The 27,306-nt window shown below is 50.4% G+C and overlaps 1 protein-coding gene across 1 annotated transcript in view; it reads left to right on the top strand.

Moving 5' to 3' along the window:
* Positions 1–19,804, top strand: part of Aff1 (AF4/FMR2 family member 1) — a 159,641-nt gene extending 139,837 nt beyond the window's left edge. Inside the window, exons 12-21 of the mRNA XM_032916179.1 lie at positions 2,398–3,390; positions 9,475–9,572; positions 11,328–11,574; positions 12,218–12,309; positions 12,428–12,488; positions 15,456–15,589; positions 16,129–16,200; positions 16,759–16,896; positions 18,402–18,628; positions 19,396–19,804. Of these exons, the coding sequence (XP_032772070.1) occupies positions 2,398–3,390; positions 9,475–9,572; positions 11,328–11,574; positions 12,218–12,309; positions 12,428–12,488; positions 15,456–15,589; positions 16,129–16,200; positions 16,759–16,896; positions 18,402–18,628; positions 19,396–19,523 (2,190 nt within the window). The 3' untranslated portion in view covers positions 19,524–19,804. The remainder of the gene's footprint in view (positions 1–2,397; positions 3,391–9,474; positions 9,573–11,327; positions 11,575–12,217; positions 12,310–12,427; positions 12,489–15,455; positions 15,590–16,128; positions 16,201–16,758; positions 16,897–18,401; positions 18,629–19,395) is intronic.
* Positions 19,805–27,306: the final 7,502 nt, after the last annotated feature.

Below are 27,306 nucleotides of genomic sequence, written 5' to 3' on the forward strand. Positions count from 1 at the left end.
TAGGCGTTTCCACCCTTGAGGGACAAGGGGATGAGGAAAAGGAGGAGAAAAATGAAAAGCCAAACTGATCCTAACCCGGCACTTCTGTCTGAACTTTAAGAGCTGATTTCCCCGAACCTCTTACTCAAACCCAAATAATTCCTAGCCTTAAGAAGCCACGTCATTTGCAACTTCATTTGGGTTCTGAGGAAGGGCTGTGTCTCCTTGCTGGGCACACGACTCAGGTTTCCCGTGAAAGTGGGCCACGGGCTCCCTCTTGGACATTCAGGAGCACAGTGGAAGTAATGTGCGCTATTTCTGTAACTAGGTCATTCCTTTAGGGACTCCATACTAAATGCATCTCAGTGTTGCTCTGTTTTAGGGATAGGGCTGCGTGGGTTCGCACGTGAATACACTCTAAGCAGCTTCCTGGTGATTGGCTGAGCCAGAGCCACAGGTGTTGACCTATCCCAGGCTTCCCCAAGGAATGGTGGGAAGGGTTTGTTTCGTTCCAGGGTCCTCTACCTACAGTTTTATCGATCGTTTAACTACTGTGCTACCAAAGCCTTTGAGCCTGATAGGCCATCGTGGCAGGGAGGCACCATACTGCTCTATGAATCCCACACTCTAACAACCACCTTGCCATCTTAGGGCGTTGGACGTGCGTGTATATTTTCATGTGATAAAACGCTCTGCACATTATAGTAGCTGTCTTCTCCCTCTCTTGCTGAAATTCAAACAGGCACCTGGATGAGTTGGTCTATGTAGGAGGCTGAACAACAGATATGTCGCCAGAGGAAGAAACCAGCCCCTTTTCTGTCGAAAAGAACCCTACTGGCTTCTTCCGACCGTTCTTTGGGGTGCTACTCTGTTATGAACACGGGAAGCCTAGACCCTTTTACGTCCTAGCTCTGCTTGACCAAAATGCATCCGCGCCGTGTGTTTTGTATCAGGATTGCATGTTTTTGCAGAGTTGAATTATTTATTTGGTGTAGTTTGCTTTGGAAAATTGTCAGCCATCTTCCCTTTGAAAACCTCCATCCTGAGGCCGAGGACAAAGTTCAGAGATAGAGCACTGGCCCACAAGGTTCTTAGTTTGTTCCCCAGCAGGTGAAAACACACTTAAGAAAATTCTACTAGGTCCAACCTATTGGACCAGTCTTACCCATGATGTACCCAGTCAGTTTGAATCTCATGTCTAATATCTTTCGGTTAGCTCTCTGTTGCTCTGTCTATATGATTTGATTACTCTTGCCGCTGGTAGGCTGTAGCTGTAACCACAGGTGGTAACCTATCCGGTCTTTCCCAAGGAATGGTAGGAAGGGTCTCATAGAAGCCACCAGTAAGAGTGGATCTTGAGGGGGCGGGGGGATGTATGGGATCCTCTCAGAGGTATAACCATCACTCACCCAATCAACAATGTCTCTTTCCATGTGCTATATAACTCATCAGAACACCAGCACTCAGGAGCAGCTTCTGCTCATGCAGAAGACCTGACTTGGGTCCTTAGCACCTACGCTAGGCTGCTCACAAGCACATGTAACACTTGCTCTAGCCTCTAGGGAGGTAGCTGTGCTCATACCCACCCCCTATATAATTAATATACATTGTATAAATGTATAAAACCTAGGATAAAATTTTTTTAAAATGAGTAATACCAATTACAAAATAAAATACTAAAATAAGGAAGCAAAGGATGTCTAAATATCTCATGACGTAGCATGCATCAGCAGCGACAGTTTAAGTCCCGGGGTATTTTAGGGACACCTGTTTATCTGCCCTGTCAGTTGTCTGGGTAATAATTGATGCTGTCTGTCTGTCTCTCTGCCGTGGGTCTTCTTTTTGTGCTTAGGAACAAACCTAATCGCCTTTGGTAAAAGATGCCATATCTGTCCTAAAAGAATAGAGGGACTAGTGGCTTCACTCTGTCTCACCCACCGTGTAAGGTTTGGAGATCAGATCTGTCTGTGTTATTGATAATCCTGTCATGTATAAATTACTGTTTTTAAGTAAGTGAAATCAAATGTTAGAAGGAGAGGTCTTATCAGCTGAATAATGTATTGTCTCTTTTCCTCGTCTCCTTATTATAAGACGGAGTGTGTTCATCCTGTTCCACTTACGCCATAATTAACCGTCAGGACAAAAGATATACCACGAAGGCCTCTGAGCAGTTGCCAGTCACTTACTAGTTAATGTCTACTAGGCAGAGCTCTCATTGCAAAATTGTTCAAGCTTATTTTTAAGAAGCACAGCAGAATCTGATGTGCAATTCAGAGGGGATGAGCGGCTCAGGATGGCCACTCGCCCTGGGGACAGTCCTGTGTAGACTGCTAACATGACCACTTACCTCGTATAGTTAGACTGCTCACACCGTTTATCACCCCCGGTTGATTAACGCTCTTCTGTCTCTGCTTCTAGCCTGAGCCTCCAACAACAAACAAATGGCAGCTGGACAACTGGTTGACCAAAGTCAACCAACCATCAGTGCCCCTAGAGGGCCGGGGGAGCACAGAGTCTCCACGATGTCGCCAGGAAAGTAAGGGTGGCGGTGAGGGCAGCAGTGACCAGCAGCATCCTGATTCCAAAGACCCTCCCCCGAAGAGTTCCAGCAAAGCTCTCCGGGGTCCCTCTGAGGGGCCGCAGCCCGGGAAGAGGAGCTGTCCGAAGTCCCCTGCTCAACAGGAAACCCCCCCACCTCGGCAAACTGTGGGCAGTAAACAACCCAGAAAACCCACCAAGGGCTCCACCCAGGCAGAGCAGCCCCAGGCCAGCTCTCGGGTAGAGGGTGAAGCAGGACCTGTAGCCTATGGCTCAAAGGAGCAGACATCCAAAGACAAACCCAAGGTGAAGACGAAAGGCAGGCCCCGTGCTGTGGGCAGTCGGGAGCCTAAACCTGAGGTCCCCGTACCTGTGCCTCAGGTAGCCGTGCCCAAGCCGCAGCCACCTGCGCCCACCCCCAGCGAGAAGAGGAAACATAAGAGTTCCACAGCCCCCTCCAAGGCACTCTCAGGCCCTCAGCCAACCAAGGACAGTGCTGGGGACAGGAACCAGGAGCACCCTGCCCTTGTCTCCTTGACTCAGAGCCAGGGTCCACCCAACAGCGGCAAGGGCAGCGGTGGTGGCAGGACTAGTGGTTGCCGGCAGGCCGTGATCACCCAGGAGGACAGCTGTAGAGACAAGCTCCTGTTGCCTTTGAGAGACACCAAACTGCTCTCGCCGCTCAGGGACTCTCCACCACCGACAAGCTTGGTGGTGAAGATAACCTTAGACCTTCTCACAAGGGTTCCGCAGCCACCGGGGAAGGGGGGCCGCCCTAGGAAGTCAGAGCACAAGCAGCTGCCAGCAGGGAAGAAGCAGGACTCGGAGGCAAGGGGCTGCGACAGTTCCAGCCGAGTCACCAAGAAGAGAAAGGTGAGTGCAGAGACATGCTCTGTGGACCGGGCTGACCTCAGACTCTGTAACAGAGATCACCTGTCTGTGTCTGCCTCCTAGTTAAAGGCCTGCACCACCGTGTCAGAAAGATTTTAGAAGCTCTCAGGGTGAGATGGAATGGTGTGTGTGTGTATGTGTGTGTGTGTGCACGTGTGGCTGCCTGCCTGTCTGTCTGTCTGGGACAAAATGTTATCAGTTTGTGGTAGGCCTGTTTAGGGAAAAGTGTCCATGCAGCCCCTGCCTGACCAGGACACCCTACTCCTGGTGTGTCCTGCTCCCTGTGACAGTCTCCTGTCACCCCCATCCGAGCTGCCTTGGCTTTATTTCGTGCGGTCTCTGGTACTAATCCTCCGCTTTTCTGCTTTCACTGGAGTGGAGGGACATAGTGCCTGCAGTATGCTTGCTTCTTCGCTGGTCAGTGTCGCTCAGGTGTCAGGGAGCCAGCTCTGCAGGGTAGCGGGGGTCGTTGTCTAGGCTAGCTCCCTCGCACTCTGAGATCAACGCCCACCCTCTGGAAGCTGAGCCTCCAGGTCTGGCTCAAGGGAAGCTCATTTCCGTTCAGCCGAGGGAAGCATTCTGTCCAGAGCTTGGAGATTTCCTCATCTTCACGGCACATGTGAGTTCTCCAAAGCGTCCGGTCCAAAAGAAACTGAGGACAAATGCCAGCCGTGGTACCCGTTAGCCAAGCATACTGTGCCCTGGCCTCCATGCTCTCTCCACAGTGCAGCGAGCACCCATTACGGGCCATGCTGGCACCTGGCTCTTCTCATCCCATGCCCCATCCTAAACTTCTCTAGCTCATGGGCTTCCCAACTGCAGCTTCTGATGCCAACAGAACCCGCCATTTGGGCCATGTGCTCCTGTGATCTTGGTCCCCTCTTCTCTTTTCTCTCTCTTCCCTTCCTCTTTCACTCTCTGCCCCACTCTCTCCATGGCTGATTCCCCTCTGCTGGCCGTGTTAACTTTGCTACTCTCTCTCCCTACTCTGGACGCTTCCCGATGCCTTCGGCTGTACTCTCCCCCTCACATCTACAATGATAAGCTTCCCCTCAGCCACACCTTGGAGTGGTCATGTCCTCGTTTTAGACACAAAGCTCTGGCGAGCCACCAAGGGATTTGGCTTGTTAATCAGCCTGTCTGAGACAGATCAACATGGGACCCACTGGTTTAAATCCTGGCTGCATTAAAGTCCTCCCAAGCCTGACCACATTACTCTCCTCTAGGGATACAGGAAAAGCTGGTGCTTTGGGTAGGGAAGCTGTCAAGGTGTGCCCTGAGTGTGGCTAGCATGGGTTGGGCATTCATTGCTTGAGGTATGCTAGCTGGCTGGCTGAGAGCTTTCAGAGGGGTCTGGATACAAAGCTAGCTGTTGTGTATTTACGCCTCAGCAGAGCCATGTGTCCTGTGGTGTGTGAGTTCCTGGACTCCATGGTGGGAGGCACTTGTGTATGTCATTCGTTCCATGCGTGAGTGCCGTGACTCCCATTCAAGCCTCCCTGGCTCCTTCAGTGGGTCACCTGGTTTGCCAACCTGGGAACCTGGCTCTAGGGAAAAGGCTAAATACCGACTCGTTTTTTAACCTGGGAATATTTCTCCCCAAAGCCTTCATCTTCAGCATGAAAATGCCTTTTCAAGATGTATTTAGAGACCTTTAAGAGTGTTCCAAACCTGTCACATGAGCACAGTTTATTTAAAGCCCCTCCGAGCTTCTCCTTCTCCTGCTATGAAGTTTAGCAAAAGTCCTCAGAGGATTCACAAGTCTTCAAGGGCATTTTAGCCTTAAATACTCCTGAGAATATCAGAGAGATTACAGAGTGATGTATTTATAAAAAAGATAAAGAGGATGGGCTATGCTCTATGGAGGTGTAGGGAAAGCGGGTGCCTCTGTGCCTCCATGCTGAGGTATCCCTTCCCCCTGACTGACCAGCCACAGGAAGACAGTATAGTATAGAATGGAGTTTATTCAGGGCATGGGGAGGGCAGTAAGGGCAGAGAAAGGAAGAGAGAGAGGGAGAGGGAGAGTAGAGAAATAGAGGCAGGCCATGAGCATATGAGCATGGGGGTGGGGAGATGGGGAGAGAAGGGACAAAGGGGGAAGAGGGAGTAAGGGAACGAGAGAGTGAGGAGGGGGACAAGCAGCCCCTTTTATAGTGTCGGGTGGCTATTGCCAGGTAACTGTTGGGGGTGGAGCTTAGAATGCTAACACAGAGTGTGGTGGGGATGTAGCTCAGTGTCTGAGCACCTCTCTAGCATTATTAAGGATCTGGATTCAGTCCTCAGGTGTGTGAAACCAAAAACCAGCCAGCAAGAGGGTCGATGATGCAGACAACTGTGAGGGGGCGGGAACTGGGTTAGGAACGGCCAATGAGGCACACTGGAGAAACTGAGGTAACTACAGGAGCTGTGAGAGTACTCCTTTAAACTATTGACCATGTGTAGAAGTTGAAAGCACCAGGGCCCGCTTGCCTTTTTTAAGATCGTGACTCTCTAACGTGTGAAGTCGGGAGCATCCTAAGAACACGATCGGAGACACCGAGCTACACGTGAAGTTCTGTGTGCTCGCTTCTCCCGTAAATAATTCTTTCCATCCATTTGACTGAAGATTACCCTGCAAACAAGTGGCTGTCTTTTGATCTTGTTGTGTTGGTCTCAACACTGTAGCCCAGGCTGGCCCGAAAGCCAAGATCCTTCCGTTTCAGCTTCCTTGCAAGTGTTGGGATGGCCGTCATATGCTCAGATAGGTGGGCAGACTTTCTTATTGGTCATTGCAACGAATAACAGGATGGAGTTCACTGAAGCCTTGATTGATTATCCAAGAAACTATCATGTTTGGTGGGTAATTGGTGTATGTATATATACTCCTTCATTTATGTAGACAGAGGAAGGGAAGTCATTGTGTATAACAGGAAAAGGCGTGTTTCTTTTTTTATTAAGTTATTTTATTTACATTCCAAAAGTTGCCCCTCTTCCTTGTCCCCCCCCAGGAGTTCACACACACACACACACACACACACACACACACACACACACACACACACACACACACACACACACACACACACACACACACACACACACACACACACACCATAAAGGCTTGGCATGGTTGGTTCTGCCTTTGACTTTCGTCCTAAGTCCAATTTACTAAAGCCTCCTAGGCCTCCTTTCAATTTGATTGTTTATTGGCCGGGGAGCATGGCAGGCTGTGGTAGTGGAGGCTGCTTTAAGTCAGCCAGTACCTGTACGTCTGCCTCAACTACGAACGAATAAAGCTGGTCCATTTCCCTGTCCCGCAGGCCGTTCTTTCTGTCCTCTCAGGCAGTCTTCTGGTGGCAATGTGGAGCGTGATCTTGGACTGAGGGGTCATGCCCTTTTTCCTTACTGAACCCCCTTCAGCGAGTTGCCCTGATCGTCCCCGTTCTCCCCTGCTTCACGCACAGGCAAGCTCCTTTGCTTCCTGTGTGCGTGGGCAGAGCCTCCCCCAACCCCCCAACCCCTCTCTCTGCTGAGATCCAGAAAAGCTCAGGGATCTTAGGGCTGGCTGCTCAGTAGATGTGTGTGTGGGGTACGCGTTCCTCCCAGTCTCGTGGTTTGTCCTCTCTCTCATGTCTCTATGCCTCTTGGGAAGACTTGAGAGGCACAAAGGCAGAGCTCAGGGTCCGTGTGTTTATTGGCCCCGGTGATTCCACTCACTAGCACGGCTGTAACGCTTTACCTGGCTCCATGCCTCCATTTCCCAATGCGGCCATGCACACCCCTTCTCCGGGATCTCAGGTTCCTCCTCACACCCTCTTGTCTCCACCGGCATAGCCGAGCTCCCAGTATCTTTCCACCAGGCAGAAGCTGTGGCCCTAAGTGACTGTCGGTTTGAGCAAACACTACCCCCGTTTTCCTTTGAACTACAGGCACCCTCAGGATGAGCCGGTGCAAGGTAGGCACCAGGCCACCACCCAGCCTCGGGGAGGGCCTCGCGCAGCCCCATCTCTTCCTTTTATGGCCTTGCCCTTTCGCTCCGTTCTGTAGGTGGGGCTGCTCTTGGCGCATCCTCCGAAGGCTGCCTGGCCCAACAGGCTGAGAAAAGCCAGCAGTGCACTGGGACTTGCTGGCAGCTGCTGGCCCTTCCTGGGTAGGTGGTAGGGGGGATGGGGACGCACGCACCACCGCCTAGAAAAAGAAGCTTGGAACCCCAGAGCTTTGACCACGTTCCCTAAACTGGGGCGACTGGCAGAGATGTACTTTTTTCCCTCTTCAAGAATATTGCTGTCACCTGACTTTCTTGTGGCTTCCTGACCCAGATAAAGGCTAAAGACCCCGTGACTCCTATAGGGTGGCAGGCCTTACTCGTGGGGTTCAAACTCCATTACTAACGACCACTACTGAGTGCCCCCACTTTGGCCCGCTCTTCAGTCTAACCTCGCAGGGCTCCTGTGCAGTCATGCCCTGGGAATGAGTGCCACACCGCTTGGCTGCTGTTCTTAGTTTCTGTACCAGTGGAAGATTCTGCTGCTGCTCTGGGGGAAGCCTGAGCCTTTCCAGACGGGCAACATCCAAGCGCACAGTGCACCGGGGATGGATGTGGGAGGGTAGGGGGGAATGGAGCCTTTTGCTTATTTTCTTTTAGGCTTCGTGCACCATGCTTCTGAGTTGTGAGGTACCTATAGAAAGCTAGTGATTGAGGAGAGGTAAACGTTAGCATTTTTCAGATGCTGGCCTCGATGTTTCCTGTGTGCCCACTCCTCTTGTGCTCGTGATGGGCAGAGGCTCCAGCTCCCGTCAGCTGGTGAAGATTGCCTTGCCCTGAAACGTCTCTGTCATGTGTGGTTTATTTGTGACCAAGCAACGTAAGGAGACAAAGATGGACTCTTGTTTGCCATCTAGACTTGGGTGTCTGGACAGCTTGTCTTTGGCCTTCCCTGTTTTCTGTGACTTAGCTAACATGTTTTAGCATTTCACAAGTGAGTTAATCTCATCCGCGTACTTGAGCAAATTCTTACTTTCTCCAGATGTGGACTTCCCACTTTCATGGAATGCTTGTCAGAGCGTTTATGCAGCCTTCAACCTGAAGCCCTGGGCCTTCAGGTGGCAGGACGTTTTGGCCTCTCATTGACTAGGAGGTGTGTGGGCGCTACCGTTGTTCTGAGTGCAGAGCCAGCCATGTTGTAATGACAGCAGTCCTGGTGCACACCAGTGCTTCCCACGTCCAGATTTCACTGTTAGGGACCGCCGCCACCGCTGGCCCATGCTCACAGTTTAGGGAATGTGGTCAAAGGTCTGGGATTCTAAGCTGCGTTTTCGGAGCATCTTATTTGTTGCATTTTAGACCTTTCTTACCTCCTACACTAGATTTTTTTTATCGGACTTATCACTGCATGTTTCCTGGTCTTCCATAACAGTGGTTACCGTTCCATGTAATTAGTCTGCGTGTATGTAGCCAGACTCAGGCAAATCCCACATGTTTCGTCTTGTGGAAAACCCAGAGTTTAAACGGCAAGACGTGCTGGGTATGGTGGCACACGCCTTTAATCCCAGTACTTGGGATGCAGAGGCAGGTGGATTTCTGAGAGTTTGAGACTAGCTTGGTCCACAGCGGAACTGCATAAGACGGACCTGTGGACCTGTGTGTGTGTGTGTGTGTGTGTGTGTGTGTGTGTGCACACTGTGTGTGCAGATGACGAGTTGAAAAGGAGGTGAAGTGTATGTTGGTATATCATCTGTATCTATACATACGTGAATGAGAGGACTACACACACACAGAAGTGACAAAGCAGGTGAGGAGGGATACTATGGAAGAAGAGAGGAGGCGCAGCAAGCGTCCAGGGTGGCCCAGGAAAGGTAATGATCAAAGCACATTATGTGCAAGCTGATGGTGCCATTAGAAACCCATCACTGTGTCACATTGCTCTCTCCACCCTCGCGTCACACACAGTCCATACGCCTGAGGGCGCACCCATCCGCACGGATGCCTCCGGTGGTCAGTCAGGTCCCTTTGCTGCGTCTGCACTCCCCCTCCCTTGGTGTGTGTGACAGTTCTAACGTGGCTGTGTCCATCATCTGCAATGACAGACTGAGCCGGAGAAAGAGCACAGTCACAAGAGGCTCCGACTGGATAAGTCGCAGACGTCCTCATCCTCGTCTTCCCACGCAGAGTCTTCCAAGTCAAAGTGAGTATCCAGGCGGGAACGGCCTGCCACGCTAGCCTGTGAGGGTAGCGAGCTTCTTCTGCACTAGAACCAGAGCACGGTGCTCCTTCTCGGCCCTGGGTACTCACTCATTCCTTTGGCGGCAAACCGAGATTTATCAAAGACATGTTCACTGAGCGTTTCCTAAACGCCTAGTATTAGTTTATGTTCATATACATATAAAATCTGTGTTGGGGATGACTCAGGGCCTTTTACATGCTAAGCAAGGAACTCTGCATCCAGCTGCCTCTTGCCTGGAAGTCTTTTTTTCCATAGAAGAAAGTTGTACAGTTCAGTGGCACTTTAGCATGTAGAGGGCCTAGATTTAATCCCTAGTTGTGTAGGCAGTTGGACAGAGAAGAAAAGCACTATCAGCTTCCTCTTCCTCTTCCTTCTCTTCCTCTTCTTCCTCTTCCTCCTCCTTCCTTCTTCATTCTTCTCCTTCTCCTCCTTCTCCTTCTTCTAATAATTCTTCTCCTTCTCCTCCTCCTTCTTCCTTCTTTCTCCTCCTCCCCCTTCTTCCCCCTTCTTCCTCCTCCTTCTCCCCCCCCTCCTCCTCCCCCTTCTCCTTCTTCCTTCCTTCTTCTTTCTTCTTCTTCTTTTTCTTCTTCTCTTTCTTTTTCTTCTTCTTCTTCTTCTTCTTCTTCTTCTTCTTCTTCTTCTTCTTCTTCTTCTTCTTCTTCTTCTCCCTCCTCCTCCTCCTCCTCCTCCTCCTCCTCCTCCTCCTTCCTCCTTCTCCTCCTTCTCCTTCTTCCTTCTCCTTCTTCTCCTTCTTCCTTTCTTCTCCTTCTTCCTTGTTCCTTCTTCTTCTCCTTCTCCCTCTCCTCTCCTTCTCCCTTTCTTCTCCTTCTTCCTTCCTCTTCCTCCTCCTCCTCCTCCTCCTCCTCCTCCTCCTCCTCCTTCTTCTTCTTCTTCTTCTTCTCCTTCTTCTTCTTCTTCTTCTTCTTCTTCTTCTTCTTCTTCTTCTTCTTCTTCTTCTTCTTCTTCTTCTTCTTCTTCTTCTTCTTCTTCTTCTTCTTCTCCTCTTCTTCTTCTTCTTCTTCTTCTTCTCTTCTTCTCCTTCTCCTCCTCCTCCTCCTTCTTCTTCTTCCTCTTCTTCTTCCTCCTCCTCTCCCTCCCCCCCCCTCCTCCTCTCTCCTCCTTTTCTGCCTCCTCCTCTTCCTCCTTCATTTTTTTTATATTTCATTTCAGCAGATGGGAAAGAGAGCCAAAACTGACTCAAAGCCCTGGAGTTGCTACTGGGTTTAACTTGGACTCAGTATAGCTCAGGTTTGGTGCTGTCGGTGTGTCTTTGAGGGACCGAGGCATGCCCAGTGAGATCAGTAGTGTCAAGATGGCATGGCTATAAATAGTAACTGTCATTTACTCTCTGGCTTATTCAGGAGCTTGACTCACAAGAGACTTGGCAAAACACACGAGCATCCCAAGTGCTTCTCTGCTGGGGAGCCTGCCGTCAGTTATGGGCTATGTTACATATGGAGGTGACAGTTGAGCTTGGCTGTTTGTTGGGGTAAGGTACAGATAGGATGAGAACCAGCGATAGACGTGATTGCAGTCTTCCAGCTAGGTGCAGACTATACACTTAGGTACTAATTGACAGCTAGATTTAATAAAGCACGAGAAGGCCCCTAAACCCATAATCACATGCTTCACAATGTTGCAGTCTTTTGTGCCACCTTGTCCTTTATAAACAAACTTAGAGGTGATGTGTCCTCTGCTTCGACCTTTTATTGCCAGGACACCCAGGCCCTCCTCAGAGTGCTCAAGAAAGGAAATGCTTCCTCCTCCGCCGGTGGTGCCCTCATCCTCGTCGTCTTCCTCGTCCTCGCAGAAGCCAAGCAAACCTGCACACAAGAGGCCCAGGCCAGATGCAGACATTGGTAGCCAGGACCCTCCCAGAAGTTCCGGCAGCGCGAAGAGCAGCTGTACAGACTCTTCAGTTCCGAAGCACAGAAAAGTACAGGCCCGGGACTCTGAACACAAAGTAAGTGAAACCGTGAGTGGTCTCGGCGCTCTCTCGCACGCTGAGCTCCAGTCTGGTGTGACCACTTTGTGTTGTTTTTAAAGAGCAAATGATATGATAGTTGCTACTACAGGAAATGTGGGGTGGGGTAGGGTGGAGTGGTGTCCTTTACGTCGTCCCCCACCCCCCTCGCCAGCTGAGGACCGAACCCAGGGCCTTATGCTTGCTAGGCAAGCACTCTACCACTGAGCTAAATCCCCAACCCCCTTTGTTTTCCTTGAAGTGATCAGAGATGGATCATAGTGGATTTCTGTCCGCTGTTTAGATGTTGGCTTAAGACATGGGTTAGTTCAGTTCTTTGGATCTGTAGTCTTAGATACTTAGATATCCATCTTAACAGGACATAGCCCAGTGGTCCTGGCTTCCAGGACCTGGCTGGTGTGTGCCGAGACCACTATGCTCATGCTGTTTGTTACCCGTTCTTGCTCACGTAGATGCCTGGCTTTGGGGCCAGTTACTGCAGTAGCTAGGGAAGTGGTAGCCAAGTTGGCCTGTGGTTCTGCTGCTACCCCCCTCATATGCTTTCTTGGCGTTGGAAGGCTAGTGCGGCTAGGGCCCTGGCCTCTCCGGCTAACAGGGTATAACACGTGGATATGTTTTAAAGGGATCTTCTGGAGATGCTGCGAATCCTTTTCCAGTGCCTTCTTTGCCAAATGGTAACGCTAAGCCAGGAAAGCCACAGGTGAAATCTGAGAGGTAAGCCCAGTGCCCCTGTCCCCCATCTCCCCCTTTCTTTTTCACCCTTTTCTCCGGCCCCAGGGAAGTCATTTTTGTTTGTATGACCCACGCCTGCCTCTTCTCCCTTTTTCTGCAGACAACAAGCTGACTTTCACATGAAGGAGGCTAAAAAGCTGAAGTGCAAGGCGGAGGCAATGGTCAGTCTTCGTTTTTTATGCCCTTGGTTAAACAGTTAAGGGGAAAAAAACCACAGTCTCCGTCCTGTCCTACCTCACGCCATAGGGATGGGGATGGGGCGGTGGGTGGAATGATGTCTGTGGGTGCTCTGGGATTCAGCAGCAGGTAGGAGGGCTGTATACTGGGGGATCTGGGGTAGGGGCAGCAGGAAGAGGTGGCTGCTGTTAGCCACTGGTAAGCAGGACAATCAGGATCCTATGGCTGAGGTCTGGGGTGTTCTAAGGGAATTATGTTCTTTGGCTTCATTAGTTCATTAGATCGTGTGCTTTACAGACTATCTGAGCAGAAGCTCATCCGTGGGATGTAGGTTTAATGTAGGAGTGCTTTTTTTCAACCCGCTGAATCAGTTCTTGAGATGTACAAAGTGGACTATTATTAAATCAGTCCGTGTCCGCCCTGAACGCCATACAAGGCGAGGAAGACAATTTCCGTTCCCGGGTGCTCTTATGCACAGATCTGAAGGGAGAGTTGGCCCCGGGAAGAGAGTGTAAGGAGCAGACATTATAAACATGCCCTGAGACCGAGGCTGTCTTCATCTGCTAGGCACTACGATTCTTCCGCAGGGGCAGTCTTGGCTGTTAAGTGTACATACCATAGGATCACCTTTTCCCTTAGTCTTATTTATTCTTTTTTAATTTAATTTTTATTACGTTTATGTGGGGTTGGTGGCTGTGCCACCGTTGGAGGACTCGGTTCTCTTCCACCATGTGGATCCCAAGGGTCAGACCGTGTCCTCAGACTCGGTGGAAGCGGCTTTACCTGCTGGGCCATCTCATTCCCCTTCTTCATCACACTGAAACTTTGAAGGCACTGGAGGTTCTCTGAGGCCCCTGGAAACCCACAGAGGTCTTTGTGACGTGACTCAGCTGCCCCCTTGTGGCCATGGGGACTTCGGCCTGTGCCTTCCTATCCCAGGTTGCTGGCCCTGTTTGTCAGATAAAATGGTCCCTGGTTGCCTCCCACGCTTGGTGCTGTGTGGGGTGTGCTGTGCCCGGGCCGGCCGTGTGTGCTCAGTTTGCACCAAGCAGGGCTGTGCGCTCAGCTTCCTCTTTCCAAAGATACTAAGGGCCCAGTGTGACTGTTTCATGGTTTGGAGGGGGCAGGGGGCGACTCTGCGTTGGAGGCAAAGAGCAAAACCTTACCTCACTCAGACACTGCTAGCATTTTGGCTCCCTTATTATTCACTGACAGTTAATACTCCAGAGACCTCCGGTTTGCATCTTCTTCCTCTCTGGTGTGCCAGGAACCCCTGAGTTAGACCAGTCGCATCTCATTGCAACAGCTATCCTCAGGATCTGCTAGTCCCGGTAGTGACCTGTTAATGGTCTCCCTCCTCTGCTTCTCATGCAAGATCTCCACGTAGCCCAGGCTGGCCTTAGACTTGTAGCTGTGCTCCTGCTTAGCCTCTGAGTTCTGGGGTCACTGAGTGCCACTGTGACCAGCCTTTTTTTTTTTTAATTCATTCCGTAATACTGGAGAGCTGTTGGTTTGGTGTTTCGGGCAGTGAGGTGCCCAGCTGAACAGAGGGGTGTTTCAACTTCACATTGCTCTCTCCTTGAGGAGGGGATTCTGTTCCCTACTGGAACAGCGATGGCTGTGCCCGTCTTAGCTGTCTTAGGAGACCTGTGGACATTATAACAGCCACCCCATTGTTAACCTCACAGGGCTCTTAAGGAGGTGGGCGTAAATTTGAGAATTAAGAGCACTTGCTGCTCCTGTATGGAACCTGGGCTCGGTTCCCAACACTGCACACTGGGTGGCTTCGTCTGTAACTCTGGGTCTAGAGGATCTGACACCCTCTTTTGGCTGCTGCCAGCCCGGCACACGTGTGGTGCAGATAACACACACGCAGGCAGAACGCTGCACATGTGAAAATAAAATAAAGTAAATAAGGGAGTTAGAGCTCCACCTGCAAAGCAAACTAGTCATCACCTACACAGCTGACTGAGGCATAGGAATGTCACTCTTAGCTCTGCCACAGATTTTCTGAGCTCATGCTTTCTAGAGAAAGACACTTAAGTTTCTTCTCAAAACCTAAAAAAAAAGCTCTAGAGCCTGTGAAGTGCAGGTGTGTGCGCACAGGTATGCACGTTAACACCCCACTTTGTCCCTCTGCTGGTGAGACGCACGGAGAGCAGCGGGAGGAGGAGCTGTTTCCCTGCCCCGGGGCAGCAGCACACAGAAGCCCCGGGCAGCCTCAGACGAGCGGATTACTGCTTTCCTGTTTCCTGTACACATCTTTACTGTTTCCATCCACGGCAAATTGAAGCATTAGCAAGGCCCTCAAGATGGCCCATGTTAGCCAGCTGCTCTGGGCGTGCGGTACGTAAGCCACACGCAGAGAGATGGGCTGCGTGCCACACGTCTGATTAATTGAATTGACCGTATGCCACTCAGCGAGAAGATCAAGTGACCAAATTCACGCTCAGGATTAGGCGGACCACCAGGGTCCGATGACCATGTTTCCTTGAAGGGGTTTTGAGGGTCTGGACCTGTTGGCCGGGGCATGTCTTTGTACAAGGTGCCCCAAGAGATTAATAGTCTGCCGGGCTCCAGATCTAAGTTAGGTGATCGTATTTTATATAACCTCAACCTCCACAGAGAAACTCTTGTCTGTCCTGTTAACGTGCTGGCTCGTCTGCTTCAAGGGTGACCGGGCTTCGGCTGATGACAGCGCTGTCTGCGCCTGGTGGAGTTCCCAGTGTCGTCTGGATGGGGAATCCTCTTTACCTTAGTGCGTTCTTGCTAGGGACACTCCCGTGGGTCAGCGCTGACTGCTATGGCTGGCCACCTCCTACTGTTTATTCTTGCTCACCTGTCTCTCTAGTCAGTCAGTGAAGACAGTGGGGAGGAGTCACGGGGACGAGTGCGGGTAACAAACCGGTTGCTGCCTGCTGCCTCAGGAGGCCCGTGTTCTTCTCCCACAGGTGGACAAGGCTGGAAAAGCCTTCAAGTATTTGGAAGCCGTCCTGTCTTTTATTGAGTGTGGAATGGCCACCGAGTCAGAGAGCTCAGCGAAGTCAGCGTACACTGTGTACTCAGAAACCGTAGACCTCATTAAGTAAGTGCTGGGGCGCTCTGCCACCGTGCCCAACCCGGCTGTCTCCCCACCTGATGTGAAGATAGAAGGGGGGAGGCTTACAAAGGTCCCTTTGCTCGGGGGCAGCGCCTGCCTCTCACACCGGAGGCCCTGGGTGGTTGGTGCACAGGTTTTTCATGTCCTGAGTTAAAGTGTGTTGCCTATGAGGGAGCACTGGATGCAGCCGTGTCATCTTGCCAAGGTTGTCCTGAAGAGAACGCTGAGTCTCTCAGGGAGTGTGCTTTCCCCAGATTAGGTTTCATACCCGGTGTCTTCTTTCCCCACTGTGTGCCCCAGGCATTTCATTAGGGGTCTAGTGAGGACACAGCCATGCTTGAGAGACCAGGCCTCAGGGCCAGGTCTGCTGAGCCGCTGGCTCTCGGTCGCTCTTAACCCCTGCCCTTCTGGGTTGCACGTCCCTCCATGCCCTCCGGAAGACCGTATCTGCAGTTAGCACAGCATTGCGTGGACTCCGGTAACCTCCCTAGCTTAATGCCCTGCACTGATTTATCTCCCTGCAGGTTCGTGATGTCGCTTAAATCCTTCTCAGATAACACAGTGCCAGCACAAGAGAAGATATTTGCTGTCTTATGGTATGGAAATTTCTATCTATTGCATAAACTAATGGCATTAAAGTTTTGTTTCCTCTGATTAAATAATATTTTTAGATTTCCTTCCCTTTTCCCTCCCCCTATTTTTGGAGCCATGATCTCTCTACCTAACTCCAGCCGTCCTGGAACTTATTATGTAGACCAGGCTGGCCCTTATAGATAGAGGAACATAGAGATTCTCCTGCTTCTGCCTCCCAAGCACCCAGTGCTGTTATTAAAGGCCAGTGACAGCACGCCTGGCTCTAAATTAATTTCCTTGAAGTGAAAATTATGGCAGGAGGGAGCTTAATCCTATTCACGGTCACTAGGAACTGGTACCTGCTGTCTTCCAATTCCCTGGTCTAAGGGTCTAAGTGGTGTTCATGCACCTTTTCCTGCCAACATTTCCTGTGGGTGGTGCTGCATGGACCGCACAGTGAGATGCATGAGGAGGGGACTTGCTCAGTTGGAGAGGAGAACCCAATGTGCTCACTGGCAGAGTGTGTCTGTCTGTCTGAGAGGCCATCTACAATCCCTGTGAACCTCTGGTTTTATTTGCAGCTTGCGTTGCCAGTCCCTTTTGAACATGGCGATGTTCCGATGTAAAAAGGACACGGTGATGAAGTATTCCCGTACCCTTAGCGAGCACTTCAGGAGTACCTCCAAAGTGGCCCAGGCACCTTCTCCATGCGTGGCAAGGCAAGTGTTGAGTCTTGTTAAATAATTCGGTTGAGTCACTCACGTTTTGCTTGTGTAACCGTCTGCGCGTGATTTTGGGTTTCCCAGAAGTCGCTCATCTTTCTGTGCGTTGGCCCCTTAAACTTTAAACTGTTAGCTAATTTTAGGCTGATGAGATAACACAGGGTAGGTACCACGGTCCCCTCTGACCTGCCAGTGAGTGCATCCCAAGATTCAGTGTGGGTTGCATAGAATTACAGGCAGTACCGAGCCATCCTAAACTGCGAAGGCGAGAACAGTAAGAGATTAACAGCAGTGGCCGAGGAAGGGCCCCGGAGCAGAGTGCCCATGTGGGTCTGTTGAGATCTTGAGCAACAGAATCCTTGAGCTGTTTTGGGATGAGGGTGAAGGTCACAGTGCGTTTCTTCATGATGCTGCCCAAGGGCTATTTGTTTTGTCTGGGACAGAACCTCGATCTTGCCCAGGCTGGCCTTGAACTTGTGCGCCTCTTATCTTAGCCCCCTGAGCACTATGCCCTGGTGTTGTTTTTGCTTCTTATGCTTTGCATCCTTGGGAGGCCCCACTGTTTCCTGGGAGGGCCATGCTTTTAGAGAGCATCAGCTGTGATACGGACCCATTTCTAGCAATCAAAAAGGAGAGAACGCCCTGATGCAGGACGTCTGGTTCAGGCGAATACATCATTGGTCTCGATTTAGCTAGGGTGGTTTCTTCATACCAACCCTCAGAGCTGCCGGGATGCAGCAGTAACGGCCACCCTAGGCAGCTCCCTGTCTAGCCTTTGACTTTGGCAGCCCCTGATCTTGAGGCAGCGTAGGCCCCGTCTCTCTATCTTGTCATGCTTGTATGGCTGAAGGTTGTCTTCTCCTTTGACCTAATTGAAACGCGTGAGCGTGCAGGACCCCCGGCAGCCAAGGGTCAGTGTGACAAACCTCGGGCTCCTGATTGATCCATAGCCACTGCCCAGCCTGCTCTGTCCAGTCTCCTGTTTACTGATGCAGTAGGAGTTTTAGGAACCGGGCAGGCTCTCCACCTATGCGGTGCTGTGACCCGGGGAAAGGCAGATGAATTCGTAGAGAGTGAGGTTTGAGAGGTGGCTCTGTGGTATATCCACAGGACTCAGAGTCAGGTCTGAGCAGTTTACTGCTGACCGAGCAGAGGAGAGCATAAACCACGAGTGGATGCAGCCGGGTCCGTGCATGTGGGGCGCCCACCTACCTCAACCCCGACTCTGCACAGCTGCTGCTGCCGCCGCCTTAATAGCAGCAGAAGGAATTGGAGAGGGAGGTGGGTGGTTCCGGAAGATGAAGACTTTAGCAAAGCCCGGGAGTGTGCCCAGAACACAGATTAGTCTTCCGGATGTGCCTTTGATCTTGTACGGGTGACTTAACAGGGATTACTGTTTTGAGAAGCACACCCTGAAATTCAGACTCCGGTTCTTAGAGATCGTAGCCTGTGATCTGCTAATTTCCGTGATTAACCGCGTCTTTCTTTCTCCATCCTTGCAGAAGCACAGGCGTTCCGTCCCCCCTCTCCCCAATGCCTTCTCCTGCCAGCTCTGGTGGATCCCAGACGAGTGCTGGCAGCAGTATGGGGGCCGTAGGGGCGACGGCCACTGTCAGCACCCCGGTCACCATCCAGAACATGACCTCCTCTTATGTCACCATCACGTCCCATGTCCTTAAGGCCTTTACCCTTTGGGAACAGGCAGAGGCCCTCACAAGGAAGAACAAAGGTGAGCGGCTGTGTTATGAAGGTGGGAGGTATTTGGTTCACGTGTACATTCTGTCTTGTGAAGCAGCTGTGCTCACTCTCTCCACTCTGCTTCGTAACCTGGTTGTAGATCTTCCTTGAGGCTTGATGGGAGCTAGACGTCTGAGGCCGGATCCCTCCAGGCCAAGTTAGGGTGGGCTTTATTCTCAAACGTTGGTGTCGTTTCAGCCTGAACTGAAATGCTACTGATAGGACAGAGCGGAAGCCGAGATGTGCTCTGTCCCTTGGCTCAACACACTCGGGATGAAGCAGCTCCCATCTGAGGCACGCAGGGTAGCAAATGTTACCGAGACACATTAGGAGAAGAAGCGGGAACTCCCAAGATCTGAGTCAGGGGCCATGATTGCCTGGTGCTTGGGCCAGTGCCCACTAGCTAAGTGGTACCGAGTGACTGGTGAACGCCATTAAGTTTTCTTCCTGGTCGGAAGGAGACAGCCTGCTGGCTGGAGCTCTAAATTTCCCCATAGCCTTCTTGGTGAACTAACTACGTCTCCCCTCTCTGCCCTCATGGTGCATCAATTTGGCATTTGAAACACGCCAGCCACTGTACTAGCAGTGAGTTACGGATTTAACTCAGAGGGTTCCTGACTTCTAATCTAGCGGGGGGATTGTGAAGAACTAACCAGAACTTTACAGAAGAGTATGCCAGATGGGGCGGAGTGTTGTGGGGATACTGTCTCTGGGCTGTTTGAGTACATGTACTTAAGTTTGACTTGGATTCTATTGCAGAATTCTTTGCTCAGCTCAGCACAAAAGTGCGCGTGTTGGCCCTCAACAGCAGCCTGGTGGACCTGGTGCACTACACAAGGCAGAGCCTCCAGCGACTGAGACAAGTACCCCAGACCCCGCTAATGTAGGCTGGGCCTACTCGATGCCTTGTGCCTCTCTGCACAGTTGGAAGCCGTGATCCACTGTAGACAATTGTCAGATGGGGATGTCAGTACTCGAGAAGAGGAGCGCCGTGAGGCCGTGAGACGACCAGGATGCTCGACCACTTCAACTCACAGGAGCTGTGTGGTCATTGGCCGGACACTGGTCAGCTCAGCAGTTGCTGGAAAATGATCTTGCCTTTCCAAAGGGAAGGACACAAGTGCAATGGGGCCCAGCTGGCGTACGAATTGGTCTAGAAACATTTCTGTTTTTTTTTTTCTGTTTGTCTGAACAAGAGGATAAAAATTGCAAACAAGAGGAAGAGAAGCAGTTTCAAGTCCTGCGAGCAAACTCTTGTCGTCTCAGAAGCCACCCTTGTTCACTTCCGGAAGGAGTTTTTTTTTTTTTTTTTTTAAATAATAATTTTTGGTGAAGGGCTTTATGATTTTGTTCTTTTCAAGTTTTAAAGGAAACGTTGCTTAATACATTCTAATGGCCATCTGTGGAACACAAGTGGAACACAAGTTGCGGAGAACTCCACTGCACCTAACTTCCTGCAGGGAAGGGGCTCTGATGACAGAGTACTGTCATTTACAAAATCTAAGGTGACACCCACCGTACCCCAGTGCCTAGAGTGCTGCACATTGTCTAGCTCTGGCCTCTCTGGCTATACTGAGAAGCATCCCCGGTCGGCCCTAGAGGAGTGGAAGCAGTTACATCCGGGTTCTTTCTCACAGTCTTCCTCACATCCCCAGAGGCCTCACTCTTCCTCCTGCTGCACTCCACGAAAAACCTTGGGCAAACACGGGAGCCATGTTGGCCTTGGGCTGGAGGCAGATATGCACTGTCTGCTGGAGCTGGAGTCCCGGGTACTGACAGTGCTGTGGCTACTCCATGTCTCAGTGAGCAAAAGTATAAAGTCTTCCTAGAGAGGTTGTATTTTTCTCCTACCAAGTATTTTATATTTATAGCAAAACTCAACTTTCCAAGACCCTTGACCATCCAGGGGACGTTAGCTCCTTGAGAGGATGTGGAGATTGGGGGGTTTGGGGGGTGGGGGTTAGATTCAACTTTAAGACTCCCCACTGTCATACACCTTCACTCCAGGCCATCTTCTCAGGTACTCTGACTTGATGAGGTTGGAGAGGATCTGTGTCCTTCCCCAGGCTACGCCCCGCCCACATTAGACCAGGTTCACCTGGGTGGGAGGTGAGGGACACACTCAGAATTCACACCCGCCCGCAAACACAGGCCTTTCCTTGAGGCTTCAAGGTTATTACTGGAATACTCTCGAGGGCAGTGTTCTTTCAAAAGCCCATTCTTTTTTTATCTCTTCTAGATAGTAGGATTTGCACATGCGTGTGCGTGGAGGTGTGTGTGGCCCGGCCTCTGCCTCTGCTTCCTGTCGGCCATGCTTGTGTGCGTGCATTTGGAAATCAGTGGAGACCTATCTTTCCTCGGTGACGATGTCTGTGGTCCCTGTGGTAACATTAGGACCTTCTTGGTACCTTGGTAAATCCACACAGGGTCTCTAGGTGGGTGCAATACCTGGCTTTTCAGGACAGAGCGTCTCAGCCTTTTATCCTGGTATGAAGCCACCGTGTGCATATCTGAGCAGAGGCCAAGACTGTGATCCAACTAAGCAGTTTTCTTGACTGATGTCCTGAAGCAGAGCCATGTTTGTCGACCAGAGTCGAAGCGTATGGCAGGTCATCCCCAGCACTGTGTCACCTCTTCAGCAGAGCTAGGCTCGTGGGCTTGTCGGGATCTTTTCCCTCTCCCACAGCTGTCTGTCCCTTGCTGCCTGTCGGCTGTAAAACGGCTCTGTCCCTTAGGGACAGGTTCTGGTCTGTGGACATTTTGCCAGAGCAGTGTGTGTCCGGCCAGCAGGCCACTGTGCCCCTTGCCTGGACACATTCAGTCAGTGCAGGAAGAACGGGCTGTCTTGTTCTACGTCTGGGTGTGTTTTCTCTTCAGCTCTTGATACTACAGTTTCCTTTGTACCTTGAAAACCAACGAAGTTGGACAGGATCCGTTTCTGCCAGTCTGGTCTGTAGCTGTTGGCATTGCTGCTTTTCCCACAACACTGTACCTAGAGAGTGTGAGCTTGTCTGCCTCCTTCAGAGCGGAAGCCCGGGACTGTTCAGCAACTGTTACTGTCATTGTGAGCCCTAAGGACTCAAACGTCACACCATCTGCACCCTTCGCCGTGTGCTCACAGTTCCCAGAGGTGGATTCCCCCCCCCCCCTGAGGTGATTATTTTGGGAGGACCATAAAATCAGCCCTTTGGATATGGGATGCTCTTGTAACCGTGGGGGAGCACCCAGGTTGTGGGAAGGCAGTATTTATGAAGGAGTCTTGCCATGGCCATTTACAAAGGACGTGTGGCCCATCTGTCCGAGGTAACAGAGTAGAGGAACACACTTTTTGCCCCTGGGTGCTGAGTGTTTTCTCTTTTGGAAATGATTAGATCACGTAAAGGCCCTGTTAGATGCCACTAGAATGGGTGGCCCTTGGTTAAGGTGCCTGGCAGGTGGAGGGGAGCAGCAGGAGGGCCCAGCAAGTGCTCATCAGCGGTCCCTTACAAAGTGACACTTATTTTGTAGATGTTTTGGCAAATGTCAGTCTATTCCCTGGGCCACCACCACCCGCCCCGTCTGCAGGAAGTTTTGAACAGACTCTTCCCCACCGTGATTGAAAATGTGCCTCCGTGTGTTGGTGTTAGGGACAGCGCCTGGGTTCTATGATTCCTGTTTGGTAACTTCTGAAAGGATTCGTGCTCCTGAGCTGTGGTCTCTGGTGCAGAGGACGAGAGATTCGGCTGGGTGTATTTGCACCTTTGCTGACCAAAACATAATTTCTCCAGCAATGCCATTTGCTTTGCCGTGGCTTTGAGTGGGTGGCTTCGCAGGTCTTACGTTTACTTTCCTGCTTTGTGGAGTTTGAGGTGAGTTGGGCTTAAATATGATTTAGGGTCTTTCCATGCCTCCTACAGATTCTCCTCTTCTTAATGATTTTCCCCAACACTACAAAATGTCTTTGAAAATTTACCACTTCGTCTGTTACACTCTTTCACCGCTGGTTAGAAGTATTTAAATCTCCTCAGAACATTTTGGGGCTCCTTTCTGAAACACAGAAGTATAGATTTTTCTCATTGGAGAACACAAGCTATTGCTTTGCAGCTATGGGGACGGGAGGGTCCATTTTGATGCCCCCCTCTCCCTGCCTCTCTCCTGGTCTCGGCTCATTTGGAAATACCGGGCGAGAGGGCGTTTTCTGTGGAAGGGAAGTGTAAGGACCGAGGGGCCTGGTGTTGGGATTCTGGTGTTTTCCGCCAGGCCATCCTCCGTATGCAGTCCAGTTATGCTGGTTTCCCCGACTGAGAACAGCTGCCTGTGTCCACGCTCTTTCTGGTGCGCTGACAAGCACCACCTACCACATTTCCTCAGGCGGCTGTAAATCTCCCGGTTCCTTGGGGGTGAGTCACAGTCTGTTCTGTTCCGCTGTGCATCAGACATCAGCTGTTACTGTGATGGGCAGAGAAGCGCCTCTTTCCCTACCTAAGAGGGAGCCAGAGGACAGGAAGGAAGCTTAGGGCTCTCTGCAGACCTGTGCATTGCTTACGTCTGTCCATGGGACACAGGAATGAGGCCAGCGGTGGGCAAGCAGAGCTACGCTGTTGGGCCGGGCGGCGGCTGACCTAAGGAAGGTGAACTTGCTTCGCTTAGGTGTTTTAGCGATGCTTAATACAGGCAGTATTAAGTTTGCCTTTTGTTCAGGCCATGACATGTATTGCTAAGAACACTGCACATCCTCACGGTATCACGCACACACTGTCCATGGCAGAGTGTGTGCGTGTGTGTACACGTGTGTCCCGGATTTAATTTTTTTTTTTCTGAATGTGATCGTGTTTTGGATAATACCTGAGCAGGGTTGCCTTTTTTTTTTTATTTATTACCATTATATATTATATTATATATTATATATTTTCTTTCTTATAATGTTAGAAGAAAGTCAAACCTTGGTATTAAAATTGCTTTAAAAAGGAATACGTTGTCAAGGTGATAATGAAAGTCACTGGTCTGCCTTTGTCTTTGATTACCGTGGAATAATGTGCCGGCTGTGATCAGTGGTTGTATGTGCAGGCTGGGGAGGCAACTGTGCTCCCAGCGAAGATGTGTGACACAAACCAGGGGAACACCACAGATTTAAAATCGGCTTCAGCAATGGAACTGCAAACTTGGGGCTTCGGTCAACAGGATTTATCTGCCTTGTGGAATACACTCTGAAAGGGGCAGACATGACCTGTGAGGTCTTTTAAAGAAAATCTGCAAACCATCTTTCCAAAGATAATGTGCCACAGATCTTTTGCTTTTCTCTGTAACAAGGACTGAGTGCTGTCCTTGACAAATGTAACTGACTTTTCATCTTCAGCCTTTCCTTTCCACGAGATCAAACTGTAGACAAAAGAGATATTTAATAAAAATTTAGAGAAATCACTGGAGTGGAGTCTGTGACTTTTATTTGGTTCAAGTAAGATGGTGGTTCTTGGTTGGGCTCCGGGGTCTGTCTGGAGCTGAAGCTGACCTCACAGGAGTTCCTGCCTCGGTGTCTGTCCGCAGGGCTGGCACGGCCGCCATGCCAGGCCTGGAATAAGATGGTGCGTCAGCCTGGTGAGTCACGTGACTTGCAGTCACACAGGTCTGTGCTGTTGGCATGGGAGGAGATGTGGTCTGAAGGCAGTCAGCCCATGTTACCGCGTGGCTCCTCCCAACATCAAATGCAGGTGCCTGCTTTCGGTCTGCTGTGGCACACGGGCTTGTAGAATACTCAGTGCAGAAGGACCTGGAGGCTGTCTGGTTCTTTTCTTCTCCATTGCTCTAAGGAGACGCTTCAGCAGTTACTTGGAATTAGGTAGGACCTGGGAGCTTGCTCTGACTTCCTTCGCTTTCGAGCTCTGCGGCTTCAGACAGGTTATCAGCCTTTCTGGTCCTGTTCCTTATGAACTGTGCACCTGCTACTGTTACACTGGAAAGGTCGAAGAAGGTTGGTTTGACCATCTGTTTCCATTTTCATCCTCTTAGACCTAATGACCCAACACGACCCCCAACAAACCCATGGTAGAGGTGACTAGTGTGAAGTGCAGGAAAGGTAGCCCGTGTTGACTGACACTAGAGAGATCTCAGCTGAAATATGGGTCTTGTGAGATGGGTCACTGAACCTCTTCCCTGTATGTGACTTTTCTCACAAAAACCCCTATAATGTTGAATGGCTGCACTGGTTCATCTAACCAGGGTTCTCCAAGCTGGAATGTTATAGAGCGGTGGTTCTCAACTTGTGGGTTGCCACCCCTCTGGCAAACTTCTGTCTCCAGAAATTTACATCAGGACTCATAACTAGCAAAATTAGAGTTAGGAAGTAGCAACGAACAGAACTAAGGTCATGGTTGGGGGTCAGCACATGAGGAACTGTATTAGGGGACCGTGGCACTAGGAAGGCTGAGAACCACTGGTGGGAAGGAATGGACCATGAGTATCCCTGAAACAAGCACGTGGGAAGATATCAAACTACTTCCTGAAATAAATCTGGAAGTGGATTACAGGGTGAAAGGATGCCTATATTCCCCATACATACAGCAGATAAGACCAATACAACATCCACGAGTACCCACCATTTTAAGTCCTGTGTGTTTTTTGCCAAGCACGTAAGTGAAGGTGTTTAAACGGTTGGCAGTTTACCGTAGACCCTGCCACTGCCCTCAAGGTGTCGTGGAGATTACTGGTTGAATATGGATTCGATGTTTCGTGTGCTTCTGTGGTCACTGTTTCCTAAGTCCAGTGAAGTGCACGGAAGCCGTTCCCCACACACCGGACCAGTCTCTGAGTACTGTTGTTCATCAGTGAGCATCCAGGCACTCTGGGAGTCTGCATGCGGTCTGTTCAGTGCCTGTTTGAACCATTTCAGTGCTCAGAGCCATTACAAAAATAATGGATGTCCAATGGGTCTTCCCTAGAACGTAAGCAAACGCTTACCTGCTGCTACTGCTGCTGCTAGGTCACCGTACTGTCTGGTCTTAGGAGGAACACGACTCTGAGCGTTTGTGGTTTCCTGGCAGAGCGCACTCTGCTGAGACACCAAGGCTCTGATGGAGGCTTTGCCTTCTATAACAGAATAGAGAGTGCTCCTGGAAATACCTTCCCAACAGACAGTTCTAACTTAGCCTTAAAGGACCACGTGCCTGCTCTGGTCCTAAGTGATCTTTACCATATTCGTGTGGGTGGAAAATCTCTGCTGCTAAATGTTCCTGCGGACTCTGAGGCTCAGCTGGGAGAGCGCTGGACTCGCTGGCTGAAGCCCGGGAAGCTAACTGGTACAGCACTATAAGGACGGCACACACCTGCATCCAGCCCACAAGGTGCAGGCAGGAGGACTGGGAGTCAGATCATCCTAGGCTACAGCACGAGGTTCAAGCCAGCCTTGGCTACATGAGACCTTGTCACCCAATCCAGTCAAGTCTGAGAACAGAAGGCAGACTAAAACCATGGCTGTGAAGACCCAGTGCTGTTGTCTCTCCCAATGTCCAGGCAAAACCAGCCCACAAAAATGGTCTCCACCAAGTCATCCAGACGTCTGAAATATGGGAGCTAAGGTATGTCAAACAGGGCCTGTGAAAGCATAAACAAACAAAGGTGACTGAAAACCCACTGCCCTTCAAAACTGCACTGGGCTTTCTATGAAACTCAACAGAACAGACAGGCAAACAGACCGCCCACACAGCACAAAGGCCTCGAGGCAGATAGAAGGTGGATGAAACCAGGAGCAACATTTAGTTTTGACTTTAATGTTCCTCCCGAGTTGGAAGGGAAGAGTCAGGGCAGGTGGGATGGCTTAGTTGGTGACCGCACTTGCCACTAGGCCAACAACCTGAGTTCAGATCTCTGGGTTTCACATGGTGGAAAGAGAAAGCCTCTAAAGTAGTCCTGTGCACCACCCCCACCCAAGTAACTCTTCTTTTTAATTAAAAAAGCTGCCAACCTAGTTTCTGAGGTAAAAATGTGATAAAGAGGAAAATATTTTAAACCTGGCTCAGGTTGCTCTTCGTATGCTAACAGAAAGAAAACTGAAATAAATAAAAAATTTTTAAGCCAGTTTTGAAGATAGGCTTAAGGGGAGTTAGGGCTATGTTTCTTTCCCAGTTGTAATGTGTACAGTTGGCCACTAGGTGGCAACCATTTCTTTTGGCATTTAACCACAGTGACCCTTCACACTGAGTCAAATGAATTTAATCAAAGGTAATGACGATACCAGAGGTTGGAGGGATTTGCAGAACTGGGAAGTTTTTTGTTTCTGTGGGAATAGAATACGGTGTAGCCACTTTGCACAACTGTGTATTAGTGTCTTAAAAAGTTACAATCGGGTTATACCCAGCAATTCTTAGACGCACAGGCAAGAAAAGGAAAGACACAGTTCATCAACATTCACAGAAAAGCAGTGGGAGTGGCCAGCAGACAGGAAGGCCCCTGTTGGCTTGAAGACAGCAGGCAGTGTCTCACAAGGACTGTGAGAGCACACACTGTACCACCACAAGGAGACCCAAGAACTACATGTCCATGTCTGTTCTGCTCTCTGGCCTAGAGCTTACAGCTCAGGTTCACTAAATAAAAGTCATCAGACAGAAAGCAAGAACAGCACTGTGAAGAAAAGTCAGCCACTGGGTACTGATTAGCAACTACTGAAGGAGAGAGAGCGAGTGCACAAAAGAGTGTGTG

Source organism: Rattus rattus, chromosome 11 (assembly GCF_011064425.1).
Source record: "Rattus rattus isolate New Zealand chromosome 11, Rrattus_CSIRO_v1, whole genome shotgun sequence".
In the NCBI taxonomy this organism is placed as follows: Eukaryota; Metazoa; Chordata; class Mammalia; order Rodentia; family Muridae; genus Rattus; species Rattus rattus.